This window comes from Stegastes partitus, unplaced genomic scaffold, assembly GCF_000690725.1.
Source record: "Stegastes partitus isolate 25-593 unplaced genomic scaffold, Stegastes_partitus-1.0.2 Scaffold271, whole genome shotgun sequence".
In the NCBI taxonomy this organism is placed as follows: Eukaryota; Metazoa; Chordata; class Actinopteri; family Pomacentridae; genus Stegastes; species Stegastes partitus.
In genome coordinates, this window is record NW_007578002.1 from 46,604 (window position 1) to 62,840 (window position 16,237).

The following is a 16,237-nucleotide window of genomic DNA, read 5'->3' on the forward strand; positions in this document are numbered from 1 at the left end:
ACAGCACATCCCTGACCCAGATACAGACTTCCCAGGAGGCCGACGGGTTTAGGAAAAGAATGAAAGAAGTGGAAGGAGGGAAGTGAGGCGAGACAGGCCTGAAAGTAGGACATGTTTCTGGAGTCAAGGGGTTCTGAGGTAGAGGGCACCGCATAGGCAGGCAGACAGATTGGCAGACTGGGAGACAGGCAGTTATTAAAGCCCATCCTCACAATGTATTCCAACTCAGGGGCACACCTGAGAAGGCACCACTTTGCTTTGTAATAGCAGTAATGGCTTGAAACAGGTGTTAAATTTGTGAAGCAAATAGTTTCTGGTTTGAAAAAGACGCCATTTTTCAGTCTTCAGTATTGAGTGTAGTGAGAAGACTCAGTAAGTTTTGACTATGACAGGCTTCTTATTTACTCCTAATGATTTAATTAATTGATGCATTTGACTTACATGATAGCAATTCCAAAGGTAAATGAAAACATTACCTAGAACATGATGTGTGATTAGCATTTGTTTCTACAATTAGTTTTACAAAATACCTGCCACACGTGATTAAATCAGCGGCGGTTCAGAGCTACAAATAAACTACTCGACAGGGTTTCGAACTGCGTCTAGGAAGGCCTTGACCTCAGCGGGACGACATGATGTGGCACAACATGAGTCGAATTGAACTGAAAATTGAATGAAAATGAACTGAAATTTGATTTAGACATGTAAAATTTGTAATGAAATCGCGCTTATCCATTAGTAGAGTTAATTCTTCATGATGTATGTGGTATTGCCACGTCGATAAGTTCAGAACGGGCGCCGGCGCGTGTTTATTCAATTAATTATCCAATTCTGTTGCAAAAGCATCGGAAGGTGCCTCAGATTGAAAGGGATCAATTACACACCGTCTCCAGATTGTGTACGTCAATTTGGAAAACTGCTTAAAATGTAGTAATGAAATTTAACCAATGGCCAGATTGCAAAGTGAAACACGCTCTGTTTAAAGTATAATTCACTGGGCATTAACTATTAAGACTCTAAATCCCACACAGCAGTCTGATAAAGAATTTAAAAAATAAGTGAGGATACAAGCAGCGTCTATGATATGTGAGTGTACGCTGCACGTGTGGCCCGAACCGCAGGAACACCTCATAGCATGATGCAATCTGATGCAAGAGCGCTGAAAACCGGCTTCAGAAATGACCACGGGATTAAATCAACATCCTGACTGGACGTTGTAAACTTCTAACAATTACTAGACAGAGTAGGGCTAATGAATTGAATCGCTTTTTATTATATGATCCTACTATGTGTCAGTTCTTATGTGCCACACATGAAGCCCGGCGGTACTTGAAAGTCCAAAAGCAAGCAAGGACACACTTCCATCTGTGTTTTTTTTTTTTTATAAGAAAAGTAGTTCTAACAGCAAATAATGAGATTCTCTGCAGCTAATAAATGATTTTTTTGCCACACTGATTAAAGTCTTCCATGAGTAATATGTTAAATCTTTCTTGTTCTAATGGGACTCATTAGCTCTGCTTAAGCATTAATCCATTATCGTTTTTACTGTATTCACACACACACACACACACACACACACACACACACAAACATAAATGCAGACATATGCACTACACACATTCACTCACAGTCCTCACCTGCCGCGGGGAATATCCACGTCCTCCTTTTTCCATCGCAGCGTAGGCGGCGGGTCACCGTGGACCTGACACCTGAACTCTACGCTCTCGTCTACTAAGACCACCTGGTTCACAGGCCGCTGCACAAACACGGGTCTTTCTGGATTTGGGTAGTGCACATAACAAAAGATGCTAAGTATACATTTGACAGGGTGGTTAAACATGTAGGTACGACTGAGCAGCAAATGCCTGAGAAAAGATGCTCTACTACTTTTTTTTTTTTAATCTGACAGACTTCTTACCAAACACCGAGAGCTGAGCTTTTTCACTTTCCCTCTCCCCGACCATGTTGGCGGCCACACACACATAAATCCCTGCATCGGTCTTCTTGGTGTTTGAGATAGTCAGCTTCCCCCCACGAACCTGTGGAAGAAAAGGCGCTTGTAATTAGAATCAGCCAGTTCGATACAAAGTCCATTACCTTGTGACAGTTTCAGGTAGATGCGAGCGGTTGAGTGCGTGATTCAGAGTCGGCATAAGTGTCATGTAAAAAGCAGAGAGGCGCCCCTCGGGGGGATTAACCCACCGTGATCCTGTCATCCTTGAGGTCAAGTCGAGTTTTATCTTTCCTCCAGAAGGTGTTGGGTTCAGGGTGCCCACGTGGAGGCTGACACTCAAAACTGGCAGTCTCCCCGACCGCCACCACCACATCCTGTGGGTTCTGCCTGAAGTCATCGCGTAACACTAGGAGACAAAAAAAAAAAAAAAGAGGAAGCAAGGGGTTGTGATTCAAGTGATTATTTAAAATTTTCATCTCGCTATTCTATTATGTTGAAGCAGGAAGTTTTCCAAGGCTGAGCTCTCATGTGCTGACTGAACTCTGCCACCTTTTTTTTTCTAATTGAAGAGCACAAAGACAATTCTATCAAGTAGACGGCCTCCCAGGACTCTCAGCAATCTATCTGTCTTCAATAATACTGTTGTCCCCGGCGGGCATAGGTGTGGTCCCTTTGATCTCAGCAGTTAAATCGAACGGCGCGTAAATCCAGGTAGGATTAGCAGCACAATGTGCGTAGGAAATACACCCTCAAAGGAAAGCAAGAGACGTTAAAAACAGAGAAAACTATGGAAGCAATACAACCAGGGAGGCCTAGACAATGAGTGAAAGATCATGCATTTAAAATTCAAACTACACTAAATCTATAAAGCCCTACTGGCAGCTTCCTGGAGGCTACATCCCACAATGTGCTGCCCATTCTTTTCCTAAATCCAAAATCTGGCACAACGCCGCTGCCGAGGCAGGAGGACAAGTGGACCTGAAGCTTAGAGAGAAAGCTCATGGAACAGGGTTATCCTCTGGGGAATATGAGTTTTGCTCAGTGTCTTTTAATGTCTTAAGATCAAGTATAATATGCAAATATTGGGCAGATAATTGTTCAAAAGGGAATCAAAAGCTCAAAACCATTCAAATTCTTCTGAGAAATTTGAATAACCACAAAAACAGAATGATACAAATGATAAAATTACAGAAGAGGGAAACTGTAAAGGCTCAATATGAGTATCTGCACAGGTTTCATAGCAAGAATATAAACTGCACCCATTTGCTGGCTCACTAATGATAAAAAAAAAATGGATGCCATGGTTAGGAATAACACTGGATGTTCATGTGAGGTGTAAAACTGAAGAGCCTTGCGTAAAATCTCTGCCACGGTAAGGTTAAGCAGCTCGTGAAGAGTGGAAACCTTTATTACACAACAAAAGATCTGGACCAAAGTCCACGCCATCACTTATTTAAAACTCACAAAATGTCAGTTTCCATTTTACAATATCAAAGGCTGTAAGTTATTAATTTAAACATTTTTCTGAATAAAGGCAAATGCAAGTTTGATGACGGTCAATGAGGTATTCAGACATACATTTTCAGATTTTTATTTATGCACGTTTAGCTTTTTTTTTTTTTCTTCCTGAAACCTTGGACAGCAACAGCAGTTTAAAGACGGGGCAGTACTTTGTTGCAGCGACAGGGTCAGACCTTGGTTTATTGAAAAGAGGCTGAACCGCCACATGTGCAAATTAAATTGGAAAGGACAAGTGATGAGGGATATTGACTATCAAACACGGCTTCATGAAGCTTCACCAAACGACAAGGGAACAGGTGCTATGTGTCATTTAGGACCAAGGGTAAAAAACTTTTCAAAACACCTCAGCAGATTTCACAGAGATGTTCCTGTTATAAGGTTATGGCGTATTGAAAATCCTCCATTGCTTTTCTTGTAGCTAAAAAAGGAGGCCGACCACCACATAATACCAAAAAAAGAGCCTAAAATGATGACAGCTCCATGAAATATGGTGGGTGAAGTATGCCACAATTTTTAATCTTTCATCTACACGCATTTGGTTCATTAGAATTCCATTTTTTTTTTCTTTTCCACTGTTGTCAACACTTTAATTCATCCATGGCAGGGATATCTGTGCTTGATTTTGTGTGTTCAAAGGAACAAGAGCATCAAGAATTGTCAAGCTTTTGCCTGTTAAAGCCACATTCATGCATTTTGAAAAGATGTATGAGGTAGCTGCTGCTAAGGTAAAAAGGTTAAAGCTTCAAAACTTCCTAATTCTGTCACAACTGTTCTCCCAAATATCAGTTCAAAAAGAGACTGCTTTAAGTAGCTGCAGGAATGACTGTACGTGTAAGCCATCAGCGGAATCATGGTTTAAAAATAGAGATCATGATTTGGATCCTGCAATGAGTTGTGGCCTCTTTGCATTAATAGCTTATGACATGTTGTTTTTGTGAAAAAGTCTTTGCTGTAGGCCCGTTTTAAATATTAAAGTGCTCTGTATGACAACAATTATGACTAAAATAAAAAAATATTGAAGTTAAAGACCGAACGTGAAGATGTTTTTTTTTTTTTTGGTTTCCATTTGTGTCAAAGAACGATGTGCTCGTGAATAAATATTAACCGTTAAGTGTCGTTCCTGATTTTTGTGCGCGCGATGAATTAATGAAAAGCCGGCGAACTTAATTACATCTCAGGCTAAATGATAGTTTGTAAAACTCAGGGTAGCATAAACTGAAATAAAGTGGCTCGGTGTTCGGTTTGCTTTTCATCCTCATTACCGCCATAAGCTCTTCTGCTGATATACTGTGGCATGAATTCCAAGTCCCACAGGACACCTCTAGAGGAAAAGAAATCAGGAAGGAGCCAGCGGCCCTTTGGCCCAGCTGTCAATCACATCCAGTAGCTGAAGTAAATGAGTCTCGGTTGCAGACACTACTTTGGCACGGACATATGCCTGGCTGGCTGTCACGTTGTACTATACGCTTAGTGACCCATTCCATGAAGGCAACGCTGCACTCATCCAGTCACACGACTCAGTTCCTGTTCCTGCGTTGTCACATTGAAGATGCTTCTGTAACAGCAGCGCTTGTCTCAAGAGACTGCGAAACCCAGACACACGCAGGAAAAACAGGAAAACTACATAATTGAAGACATGAAATGAAAACGCAATTACAGAGAAGAAAGGCAGCGGAAAGGTGTTTCGTCTTAAAGAGCCCTTCTGATAAATATCAAGCTTTTCACCTTGTCAACATGTCCGTACGGTGATTTTTGTGCTAGAAGACATATCATGAGCAAAATCAGCAGCCGACGCTATGGGTGAGCATTTCCACCTTATGACTACAATGGTTGTATGAAAAACATGGATTCAGATTTCTAGGTTTTTTTCTTCTAGTTAAAGCACAAACAGCTGAATCTTTCTAATATGACAATGTGCCTTTGTGCATCATAGAGCTAGTGTTATAGGTGAGCTGATGTGCTTAAGCTGCAGCTAGACGCGGGTGGAGCATTTATAGATCTGCACATTTTAAAGAACGGAATAATGTAGAGATACATGTAAGCCATCCTAATGCACAAAGGGATTATTTTTATGTGAAAAAAACCTTTTAAAAATGCAACTTTGCTACACAGAGTTTTTAGGGGATTAATAAATGACTGGAGAGGGACTTTAAATGGTGCTGATAGTTAAACACAGCAGTGGAGTTTATTACTGTGACACTCGTCTAAACAAAAGAAACAAATTATAATATGATGTCTGCTCCAGGTACTAATTAGATCCAAGCCATTTGCTGTTATATCTAAATCCCCAAGTCCCCAAATTCTTCCCTTCTCTTACATGTTTTACTTATTGTCTAAATTTCTGGGATGTTTCCAATTTCCACACCAACACCCCCCCCCCAAAAAAAAAAATTACTAAAACACAGGGCTTTCATTTTTATCCATTTATTTTTGTGGTTCAATGATTGATGAATCTTGCCTAAATAAATTGAAAACGTATTGCACACAATTGCTTGGTAATAGGCGACTGCGATATTTGAAAAGCTTTGGAGGTGGGGTCAAATGCATGAACACTGTCAGCACTGTGATTTATTCAGTCCTGACAGTACGCATTACCCCACCGCAATGACTGCTATCCTACACCCCCCAACACCACCGTGGGTGTCCGTCTCCCTTTCCTGTTCTCACTAAGAGGCCTCTGCAGGATTTTCTGTAGGTGGTGCACACGATGGCATGTGAGACATGAAGTGGAGGTCGTGTTGTTCTAATCTGTTGGTCTCAAACGTGGAACCCCCGCGGAGGCAGCATCCATGTGTAGTCTGTTGTCGGGTAGTAATTATTTCAGATGGCGGGGCCGCCACCACTGCCTAATGCTGTCTGATTGAGTACTGCTCAATTATTCAAACAAGGCATTCAGGGGACTCACTCATTTGCCAGTTACATTTATCAAATCAGAAGGAGAATGATTTGTAAATGGGCTTCATTTCATGGCACAATGGGTGGTAAAAATATGTGACAAGGTGGAAGTATCTGAATACAAATAACTATACAGGGACTCATTATATGATTAACAGGAGAAGGGGGGCCGTGTGCTTGTTGTAAATCTTTAGATATTCCATTTAACTATCCTGATTTCTTGAGACTCTCTACAGCAGCACTCCACAACTGAATTGCATTTCACCATTTCACCATCACATCAAATCCACGAAGATCCCACTTGAGATCTCCACGCGTGTTGCTCGGCTTGCGAGCCCCCCAAATGACTCAAAAGTTTAAAAATAAATAAATAAAAAATCTCCATTTGATAACAAGTGCATGCATTTAAAGCAGCCTGTTTATTTCTATGCAGTAGGTGATGTTTCAGAACATGCCCCAGCTCTGCACAGGCAAATGCATTATCAGACAGTGCATTATCTGGTACAATTAATGTCTCATATATCCATTAAGCTCGCGTGCATTCACTGCAGGGTCTCGCTTCAAGCATGCAAGTCACATTAAATAAATAAATAACGTGGCCGTGCTCTGTGATTTGTTTGCACTTCAGTCACATCTATCTCTCAAATAGTACAGAATTTCTGTTAGCTTCAGCTGCACTTTGCGATAACATAGGATGCCAAAGAACTAACAGCATGCCAGCATGCTAAATGTCACCGTGCTAGGATGTTAACATCAGCCATTAACACTATGCTCACGACTAGTATCAGCATGATATAGCCGAGGCTGATAGTGTTCACTTGAGACTGGGAGAAAGTACAGCTTTAGGCAGTTTATCTGTCTGGTAATCACAGGTGGCAAAGGTCTGGTCTGCCACCCACAAGAGCTGTGTTTTTAGGTAAGGCTGGTAAAAACAAAAACAAAATAAAAAGTGGTTGAGGGTCACAATGTTGGTCCGTTAGTCATTTAATTCAGATTGAACATCATTGGATTAAAGATCCAATTTTGCTCACAGACATTTATGGTCCCCAGAGAAGGAATCCAACAGACATCGGTGATCCCCTGACTCCCCCTCGTTTTCTACCATGAGGTTGATTTTATTTTGGTTTGGTTTTTAATGGCATGTCTTGACAGCTATTGGATGGATTGCTATCAAATTTCATACATGTGGTGCTGAGGGGGGGTTTGAGCTCCACTGACATCTACTCTGATCCTCCTCTACAACAGTAAGAGGTTTCACTTATAAATACATCAACATGTAAAACATTGATTGGTGCAAAATTTGGCACACAGTGTTGCCTCTACGGATCAGTTTGGTTATCTGCTGACTTCTCCTCCAGCGGCACAATGAGGAGGATAATTTTGGTTAAATAAGAAAGTAACAACAGTTGGATGGACTCCCTGACATTTGGAACAAACATTCTCAGGATGATTAACAACTGTGGCTCCACTGATTCCCTCTCTTAACACCATATTCAGCTAAACATAAGAAAAGTTCCAGGACTGGTGTCACAAAAGATATATTTCAAACCCAAACTACAAATGACGAGTTTTCCTCTTCAGATGAAAGAAATCCTGCGGCGTTTGCTTCATTCAGACGAGAGTTGTGGCAGGATAAGTCGTGGCTGCTTCACCATGACAACATGTCTGCTCACGACGCCCTGAGCATCCGACTGTTCCTGGCTGAAAAGAACATCTCCGTGCTGGAGCATCCCACCTGGGTCCATGGGATTTTTTCCTCTTCCCCAAGCTCAAGGGGGTCATCAAGGGGACCCGTTTTGAATGGACTGCACTTATATAGCGCTTTTCTACCTTAGCCGTACTCAAAGCGCTTTACAATGTGTTTCTCATTCACCCATTCACACATACATTCATATACCAATGGTGACAGAGCTGCCATGCAAGGTGCTGCCTGCCATTCTTCGGGTTCAGTGTCTTGCCCAAGGACACTTTGACTGTGGAGGGGCGGGGGATCGAACCGCCAACCTTACAATCAGAGGACAACCGCTCTACCACCTGAGTTACAGCCGCCCAATAAGATGTGGACAACATCCAGATGGCTGTGACGACGGAGTTGCAGAGGATCCTGGAAGAATCCTTCCAGGAGTGCATGGCGTCGTGGCAGAGCAGGCTGGGAAAGTGCGTTAGACTCCAGGAGGATTACTTCGAAGGGAAAAACTTGTAGTTTGGATTTGAAATATATCTTTTTTGACACCAGTCCTGGAACTTTTCTGACACACCTCATATTAAAATGTAAGAACTTCAAAAAGTAGTTTCCATCACATTCACTTGCATCACACAAATATGTTACTATTAAACTCACAAGTATCTAAGTTGTGTCAGATGATATGTACGATACAGTGGTATTGTACCAATGTACTGATACTGTAAGTATAAACCACATGATGCAAAGTCACTACAACATGACCGAGTAGGCTCAGGCAATCAATACAGTGTAGTGTAATGCAACCAAAACTGGACAAACAGCTACATTTTTGGTGGTATCTCTGGGTTTCCATGCATCTTAAAGAACCTGGAAAGACGGAGAGCTGCTAAATCTGCTAGAAAGAGTCGCATCTTCTAATCATTTCTGACCTACTAATTCCACAATTGAGTCAGTTCAGAGCATTGGTTAATCAAAAATGACATTTGTTCACTTCATTACACAAAGTGGTAAACAAACAAGGTGTGACAAACAGATGGAGATGGTAGACAAAATTACGACAAAATCAACTCAGCCAGCATCCCGTTGATTTTGTCATGATTTGCTCGTTTTCTCGTGTGCTCTTGTGCGACTAGCCGGTGTTCCAGTGAACGGATACAGAACTTCATGCTTTACAAACTCACCAGAAAGGAAAACTGTTGTGATAGCAGAGCAACACCACAGAGACAAAAGGAAATGTGTATATGAGTGGAGAGGAAGGATGAAGATGCTAACACCTTGTGAGTTGTTGTGTGTAACAGATGGCTGCGTTTCCATTTGGGAATCACAGATGCAATGAAGAAGTGAGGTGCCGCATGTAAATAAAGCTTGCCACATACAGGCAACATGCAGATACAAGTTGCGCTTCTTTTGTATGAATATTTCTGTGACTGCATTGTGTTCGAATGTCAGAAACAGTGATGTGAGGACAACCAAAACAATATCATATAGGTTTATACAGTGTCAGGAAACGCGTTTACAACTAAGTGATTTCTTATGACAGTGGTCGGCTAAATTGTGCTTCAGAGTTTGCTGAAAATTCTTTTTGAACAAGATCGCCTGTAGGGGTGTGTCACTTTCTCAACAGCAGTCAAGGCTGTCCCATATCTGTCACATGCATAAAATGCACACTGACACGTACGCACACACACATAAACAAACAGAAAAACAGCTGCCCTGTTCCTATATCACAAACTTTGCTGATGACCGCAACACATCATCACCGCTCAAGAGACAGTAACAGAAACCAAGACAGATATGCCGAAAAGAAAAAAATAAATCTAGAGTGGAGAGGGCTATTTGCATTGGGGATTTTTTTTTTGAATAAATAAACAACTTAACATGTCTGTGCCCTAAAAAAGTCATCAGCAATCAGTCAGGACTACGATCAGCAGGGAGATGAGGAGCATTTACACAGTGTCCCCTGAGGCTAAGAACCCAGCACAGACGTGCATTACCTATTATAATTCTGCCTTTCCAACAGCAGGACACAACATGAGCAAATCAAGGCCCGCTTTTATATAAATAATATGGTGCCCTGTGTAAGTAACTCCAATGTTATTTATTCAGTAGTTATTGAATGTTGTTGTTATTATTCATTAGTTTATGTGTTAACTTGAATCTGTCATGTATTCATGTTTTATGTTTTAATTTCGTTGTTTAATGTAAAACAGAAATGCTTTTATTTTGAAGGGACACCAGACAAAAAATACAGAAAGTTTAGATATTTTTGCTTGTTTTGGGAAGTCTTGACAAGTCAAAGATTCCTGTTCTGTTGGCAGATAATTCTGCTCATAATAAGTAATATAAACTCCATCCATCCATTATCTATACACCGCTTAATCTTCACTAGGGTTGTGGGGGGCTGGAGTCTATCCCAGCTGACTCAGGGTGAAGACAGGAGACACCCTGGCACGCCTACGGACAATTTAGAATCACCAATTAACCTCAACATGTTTTTGGACTGTGTGGGAGGAAGCCGGAGAACCTGGAAAGAACCCACGCTGCACTGGGAGAACATGCAAACTCCACGCAGAAAGATCCCGGGTGTCCTCGTAATATAAACTCAATGTTTCTTGTTTTTATAAGTTGACTTTTTGCAGTGATAAAAACAGTCATTTCATTTGTTGGCATTTATCTCCAGCATGACAACATCTATGGCATAAAATGTGGAAAAACATGAGAATCTGCATTGGTTTGGAGGTAAACTGAATACTCACAGTAATAATAAAAGTCTAACTGTGTAACCTATTGTTTGTATATATGCATCATTTCCAACTCTAATTTGTGTTTGTGTGCATGGGTAAAACATGGCCTTATTTTATTCCAATTTATTAAACAGAGACTTCTACAGCATTAAAACCAATTACGACCCAAATTTATTTCCATTTCTGAAACTCGGCATAAATCTCACCTGCAGTGTAGGATGAGGAGGTCCACGGTCAGCAGTCTCCAGAAGTATATTCAGGCAGCTCGCAAACCTAGCATCGCTTTGCTTTTTTGGCATAATTAGCGTCATGTCCAATTAGCGTCAATGTGAAGGTTGGAAATAGATGCATGTTGATATATTAGCACGCCTGTGGCAACACAAAAATTAGTTTTAGATGCATTTTTTTTTCTTTGACTGTAGCTAGCACAGGCAGAATTTAATGGTGTACGCTATTTTCCTGACTGACCTTAAAGTCTTTTTTTTTTTCACCCAAATTTCATTTCATTCTATCCACATCTATTCATAATAACCTCACGGATGTTTTAATGAGAATTTTTTATTTAACTGCATAAACGTATTTGATATGCATTCTTTAGCCTTTGAGTCAGGAGCCAGTCTACCCCCATGAAGGGTTAACAATAAACGCACTACCATTGTCATGTTTAATTAGCCTCCATTCTCTTGTCATGTAATGGAAATTGAAGTTGTGGATGGTATAGGAGGGATCTCCCCTCCTCCCTTCCCCCACGTCTCCACTCCCTCATCTCTCACTTGCCTTGCCTCTAGTTACTGTAACAGCATTCCCTCAGACCACATTGCCACATCTATAATTAATTACTCCTGTCTCCATGCATTTCTTCACCAGAACACATTCCTCTATCTCTCAGACTAACCTATGTAAATCTGCTTCTCCTTGCTCCCCAGACTCTGCATCTCAATCTTATCTATATAAACCTGTAAATCCAGATGCACTATTGTGTGTACAGCATTATGCAAACATTTGTACGTGGCCTTTAGTTCATGCTTTTGCATATATGGATGCTTCATTTTCTTCTCATTAATTGCAGTGTTCCGTCTTTGTAAGTATTCTCAAATCTTGGTGCTGGAAGGCACGTGTGACCCTTGTTCATAAACCTTGATACTGCTTTGGCAGCTGTTGGAAGAATATGAAGAATAAGGAGAGACAAATGAAAGAAAAAAAAAAGCCTCGAAAAGGTTGATCACATTATTTTTTCTCAAAGACCAGGATATCATAGACCCTTACAGCAATATTGTGGAGATGTAACAACATGAGCTGGAAAATGAGTCAGGGATCAGAATATAGCGTTTTATCCGCCTTGTTTCACTAAAGCAGCCATCACCAAGGGAAAGAGAGCTTTCTTGCAGGCCCCTCGCCTTCTCTAACCGAAATTATGCACGCTGCTGTGTTCCACGGTCATCATTGTAGTCATCATCACAATGCTGAACGTGGAAAGAAGAAGAAAAAAAAAAAGCTAGATGTGTTGTTTCACAGACCTTTAAAGGTTAAAAAGGTTTAATCTGTTTTTCTACACCTCTCCTGTAATTCTAGCAATTCCTCTGCTCACCGTGGCCTTGAATGATGCTCTGTGAGAGTCTTCACTGCTGTAGTAGCCTATACAGTATTTCTACATCACCTCCATCCTTGTGGGATATAATGAAAGAAATTGATGATAGAGAGAAAAAAAAAAAAAAAAAAAAAATCGCCTGAGATAATCTGTGCGTCTGCGCCATCTAGCATGATCAAACACATCTCATGATGGCCACCAGAGATGGTGGTGCTGAGCTGTGTTTACCACAACATCCTGGTTATATCCGCCTTTGCATGGGTACATACAGATGGGCCACAATATGTGCATGTTTGGATAGTACATAGATATGTATGAATGCATTTGAATAAATGCTTGGAGCTATGAAGCGGGGCACAGCTCCTCTACCACTGCTGGCATTCAGCACAAAAGAAAACTAATTCATATGGTAATGTCATGCTACCACATTAACTGATAATACGTGGGAGGCTTTGTGGCTTTGATTGCACTGATTTGACCTTTGATCTCTAAATGAGAAAATGAGCTGAAATGATCAAATATTAGTGTAATACACAAGGTCCCTGTGACCTGAAGGTTGCGCGAGTCACACACCCGTAGCGATCAAGATGTTGATAAGGATCCCTTATATTTATTGGTGTTTCCGGTTGTTTTCATCTCTTGTTGCTTCTGTGCAAACTGAGCAGCACCACTGACTTTTAAATGCAAGGAAATGAAAGTAAATGCTCTGAGTAGAGTCTGAGGACAGAGAGGATAGACTACATGGAGCTCCAGTATCTGAAATATGACACATCATTTGGCTGAAGCACCACAAATAAGTCCTACACGCATGTTCACACGTGTTATAAGTGTGTCGTATTTTTTTTTTCCATTTTTGTGATTTTGACCAGCAGACGAGCTTGTTGCTGATTTAAATATCCTCAGTCAGAAAATGTAGTACATCTGTCTTCCTCTAAACATTAACACACACACTTGCACGTATCCACGGCAACGGCGCTCCACTGAAAATATGCCCCGTGCTTAAATTTCCTTTTAAGCTGCTAAGAATTTTGACCAAAATATGGACTGACTTAGCCTCTCGACAGCTGAAAAACAAATTAGTCAGTGCTGTCAGGTGGAAAAACACAAATGCCTGTTACTCACTGGTTACGGTTTGACTGATTCAATAAATCTGATGACCTCAGACTGGCTATCCGCATGCAAATGCATCGATGAGGACTTGGTCAAGCGTTTAAAAGTCATAAGTCACATTCCACAAGGTAGGCTAGTGATCCAGGTATATCTTTCAGTAACCCTGAGCTCCTCCAATCTCCACCCCAGCCCCCAACACCACTGCTCCAATGAGCAGCTTAGGAGATTATTCACCCCAAATCTCCGTTAATCACATTCATGCACACCCCCTGGTAAGCTCAAGGCCACCCGGCACATATCCTGTACGTATAGGAAACCGGAAAGGAGCAGCTGTTGGTGGCCGACCCGCTGCCTCCAACACCTTCCCAGGATCTCCCTCCATGTCTTCCATCACATGAAGCATCTAAGTAGATTAAAATGCACCATATATCAGAGGACAGACTGCGCTGCCACTTCAGAAAATGCCATCCATTTTTAATATATGATATTTCCATTGACTGATAGGTATGGAGAATCAGTCCAATCTCCCGGTGATAGCCCATCATGGGGTGATCAGTCTCCACTGAGAGAGAACGTCGTTGCCTGTGTGAAAACACACATGCATATTCATGCGCTTGCTGGTGAAAGTACACACACAGGGAAGTACGTGTGCAAACACAATCACACCGACACATCTCTTTCTCACTCTCTCCCTCACACACACACACATAGACGATAAACCTGCTCAATCCATCAACATCTTTACACTGCAGCCATTCACGTTTCAAGTTAATCATTTCTGTCTTCATCCTCCGTCACTCTTTCAGGTTTTTTTCCCCTCACGTTCTTCATTTCTGGGGCAGTTGTTGTGAAACAAAGGAGGTGGCTTCTTCCAACTCCTCAGACCGTTCTGTTTATCCACATACCTCAATATAAGTCCCAACCATCATTCCTCTTCATGTCAATCTCTATCAAACTGTGGCCCATACAGCTCCTCACCCATCTCACCCTAAACCCAAAAATGTATCCAAAATGAATCTAATGACAGCGTCGGATTTAAAACAAAACAGAGTAGTAAATTCAAATATCGCTGTTCATTATTTGAGCAGAGTGTGTGGTGCGCTGGTTGACAAAATAACTGTAAATACTGACATGGCTAATCTCAGCACAGCTGTTAGTATTAGGTCCTTTAATCCTGGTCCAGATCGGTGATGTGCTCACACTGGCTTGGGGACAGATGAGCAACAGCCACCAGGCTGCCAAGTGGGCTAAAGGCAGCAGACTGGCCTGACGCTCACTTTTAGACATGATAAGCTGTGAATCTGTGGCTCCTGACGCGCGGCTCCAAACAGCACAGTCTTTGTGGTGTATCACACAGCCTTTTGACTAAATATTGCTGGCTCTGCTGCAATCTCACACCAAAACTCTGAAATCCCCGCAATATTATTTTTTACTTTATTCTTTTATCACAGCTGTTACATACGTCTGTCCTGACAAGAAGCCCAGTTATAAAGGAAAACAGGGGCGGATGATAAAAATGCAATAAATTCTTGTGAGAAGAATCCTTCTTTAAAATAACAGCATATTCTCTGTAAACAGCAGTGGAATACAAAGTAGAATCTGAGCTATAGACGAGATGCTGATTTAAAAATAAGCTACACTATACGACACTGTGAAGTCACACTATTTCCAGTTAATTTTTTAAAAAGAAATGCTTCAAGTTAAGTCAGTTTGAACACACCACAGCCACTATACCTGTGTCTAAATATGACTGAATGAAGCAACAAACAGAACCGAGCTGTTCCTGCTTAATGAGCAAACTATTGTTGTGATTTATCAGCTGCTTTTCTTTCTCTTTCTTCTTCTCTTTATATTGCTAATACTAAGAAAATCCTTTTAAGACCGGCAGACACAGCGCACAGCTCTGGAAGCAAACACAAACTACACATGACGTGCATCAGTGCGGTTAGCTCAGATGTTCTCCATATAAAGAAGGATCACGCCCATTTGATTTTCTAGTCCCATGTTTCATCTGATTTTTTTTTCCCAAAATCATATTTGTTGATGCTTTCATAATCTGTCAATCAGAGTTGGAACTGACACACTATCATTCATCGCGGAGTGTTCCCTCTGATGAAATACAGCGCACAACAGGGATGGTCCTCTTCCTGAAGGCAATGTAATAACCCTTTAAATCATGGTAAAAACGACTGCCGCCGCGAGAGACTGACTTTGCAGTATGAAGTGCCGCGCTCGTCTGCCGCCGCTGACACACTGGAGCCAGTCTGAACTGACTTTACTGTCTGATCTGCATACGACGACATGTGCCAAACCCAATTGTCTGTGGTCAGATGAAGAAGAGACAGAAAGAGACAAGACAGCATCTGTGTCACGTATCAGTAAGTAGAAAGGTCACAAGTGTAAGACGTGCAATAAATGACTGACAGATGGAAGCACGGACATGGATGCCAACCTATATTCTCTAGGTACGAGGCAAAAGGAACTGACAATCCCGTCTCAATCTTCTGGATAAGAAAAATCAACCAATACCCCCACACAGCATACAAACAGACAGTAGAGCAAACAAAAATGTACCCTGTTGTCAATGGGCTCTTCTTTATTTCACTATTGAAATCCAAAGATAATTACTAAAAAATTGTGGCACCGAAAGTGGACGGAGGAAAATCCCTCAGACTCTTGTGTTTACTTTGAGTTGGCTTAATTTCATTGAGCAGAGATTATATGGAAATTTAAATGTAATT

At 41.3% G+C, this 16,237-nt stretch overlaps 1 protein-coding gene across 1 annotated transcript in view; it reads right to left on the reverse strand.

The window, feature by feature from the left end:
* Positions 1-16,237, reverse strand: part of LOC103357746 (roundabout homolog 2-like) — a 78,862-nt gene that overhangs the window by 31,363 nt on the left and 31,262 nt on the right. Inside the window, exons 3-5 of the mRNA XM_008282434.1 lie at positions 2,203-2,360; positions 1,919-2,039; positions 1,638-1,776 (exon numbers count right to left, since the gene is read on the reverse strand). Of these exons, the coding sequence (XP_008280656.1) occupies positions 1,638-1,776; positions 1,919-2,039; positions 2,203-2,360 (418 nt within the window). The remainder of the gene's footprint in view (positions 1-1,637; positions 1,777-1,918; positions 2,040-2,202; positions 2,361-16,237) is intronic.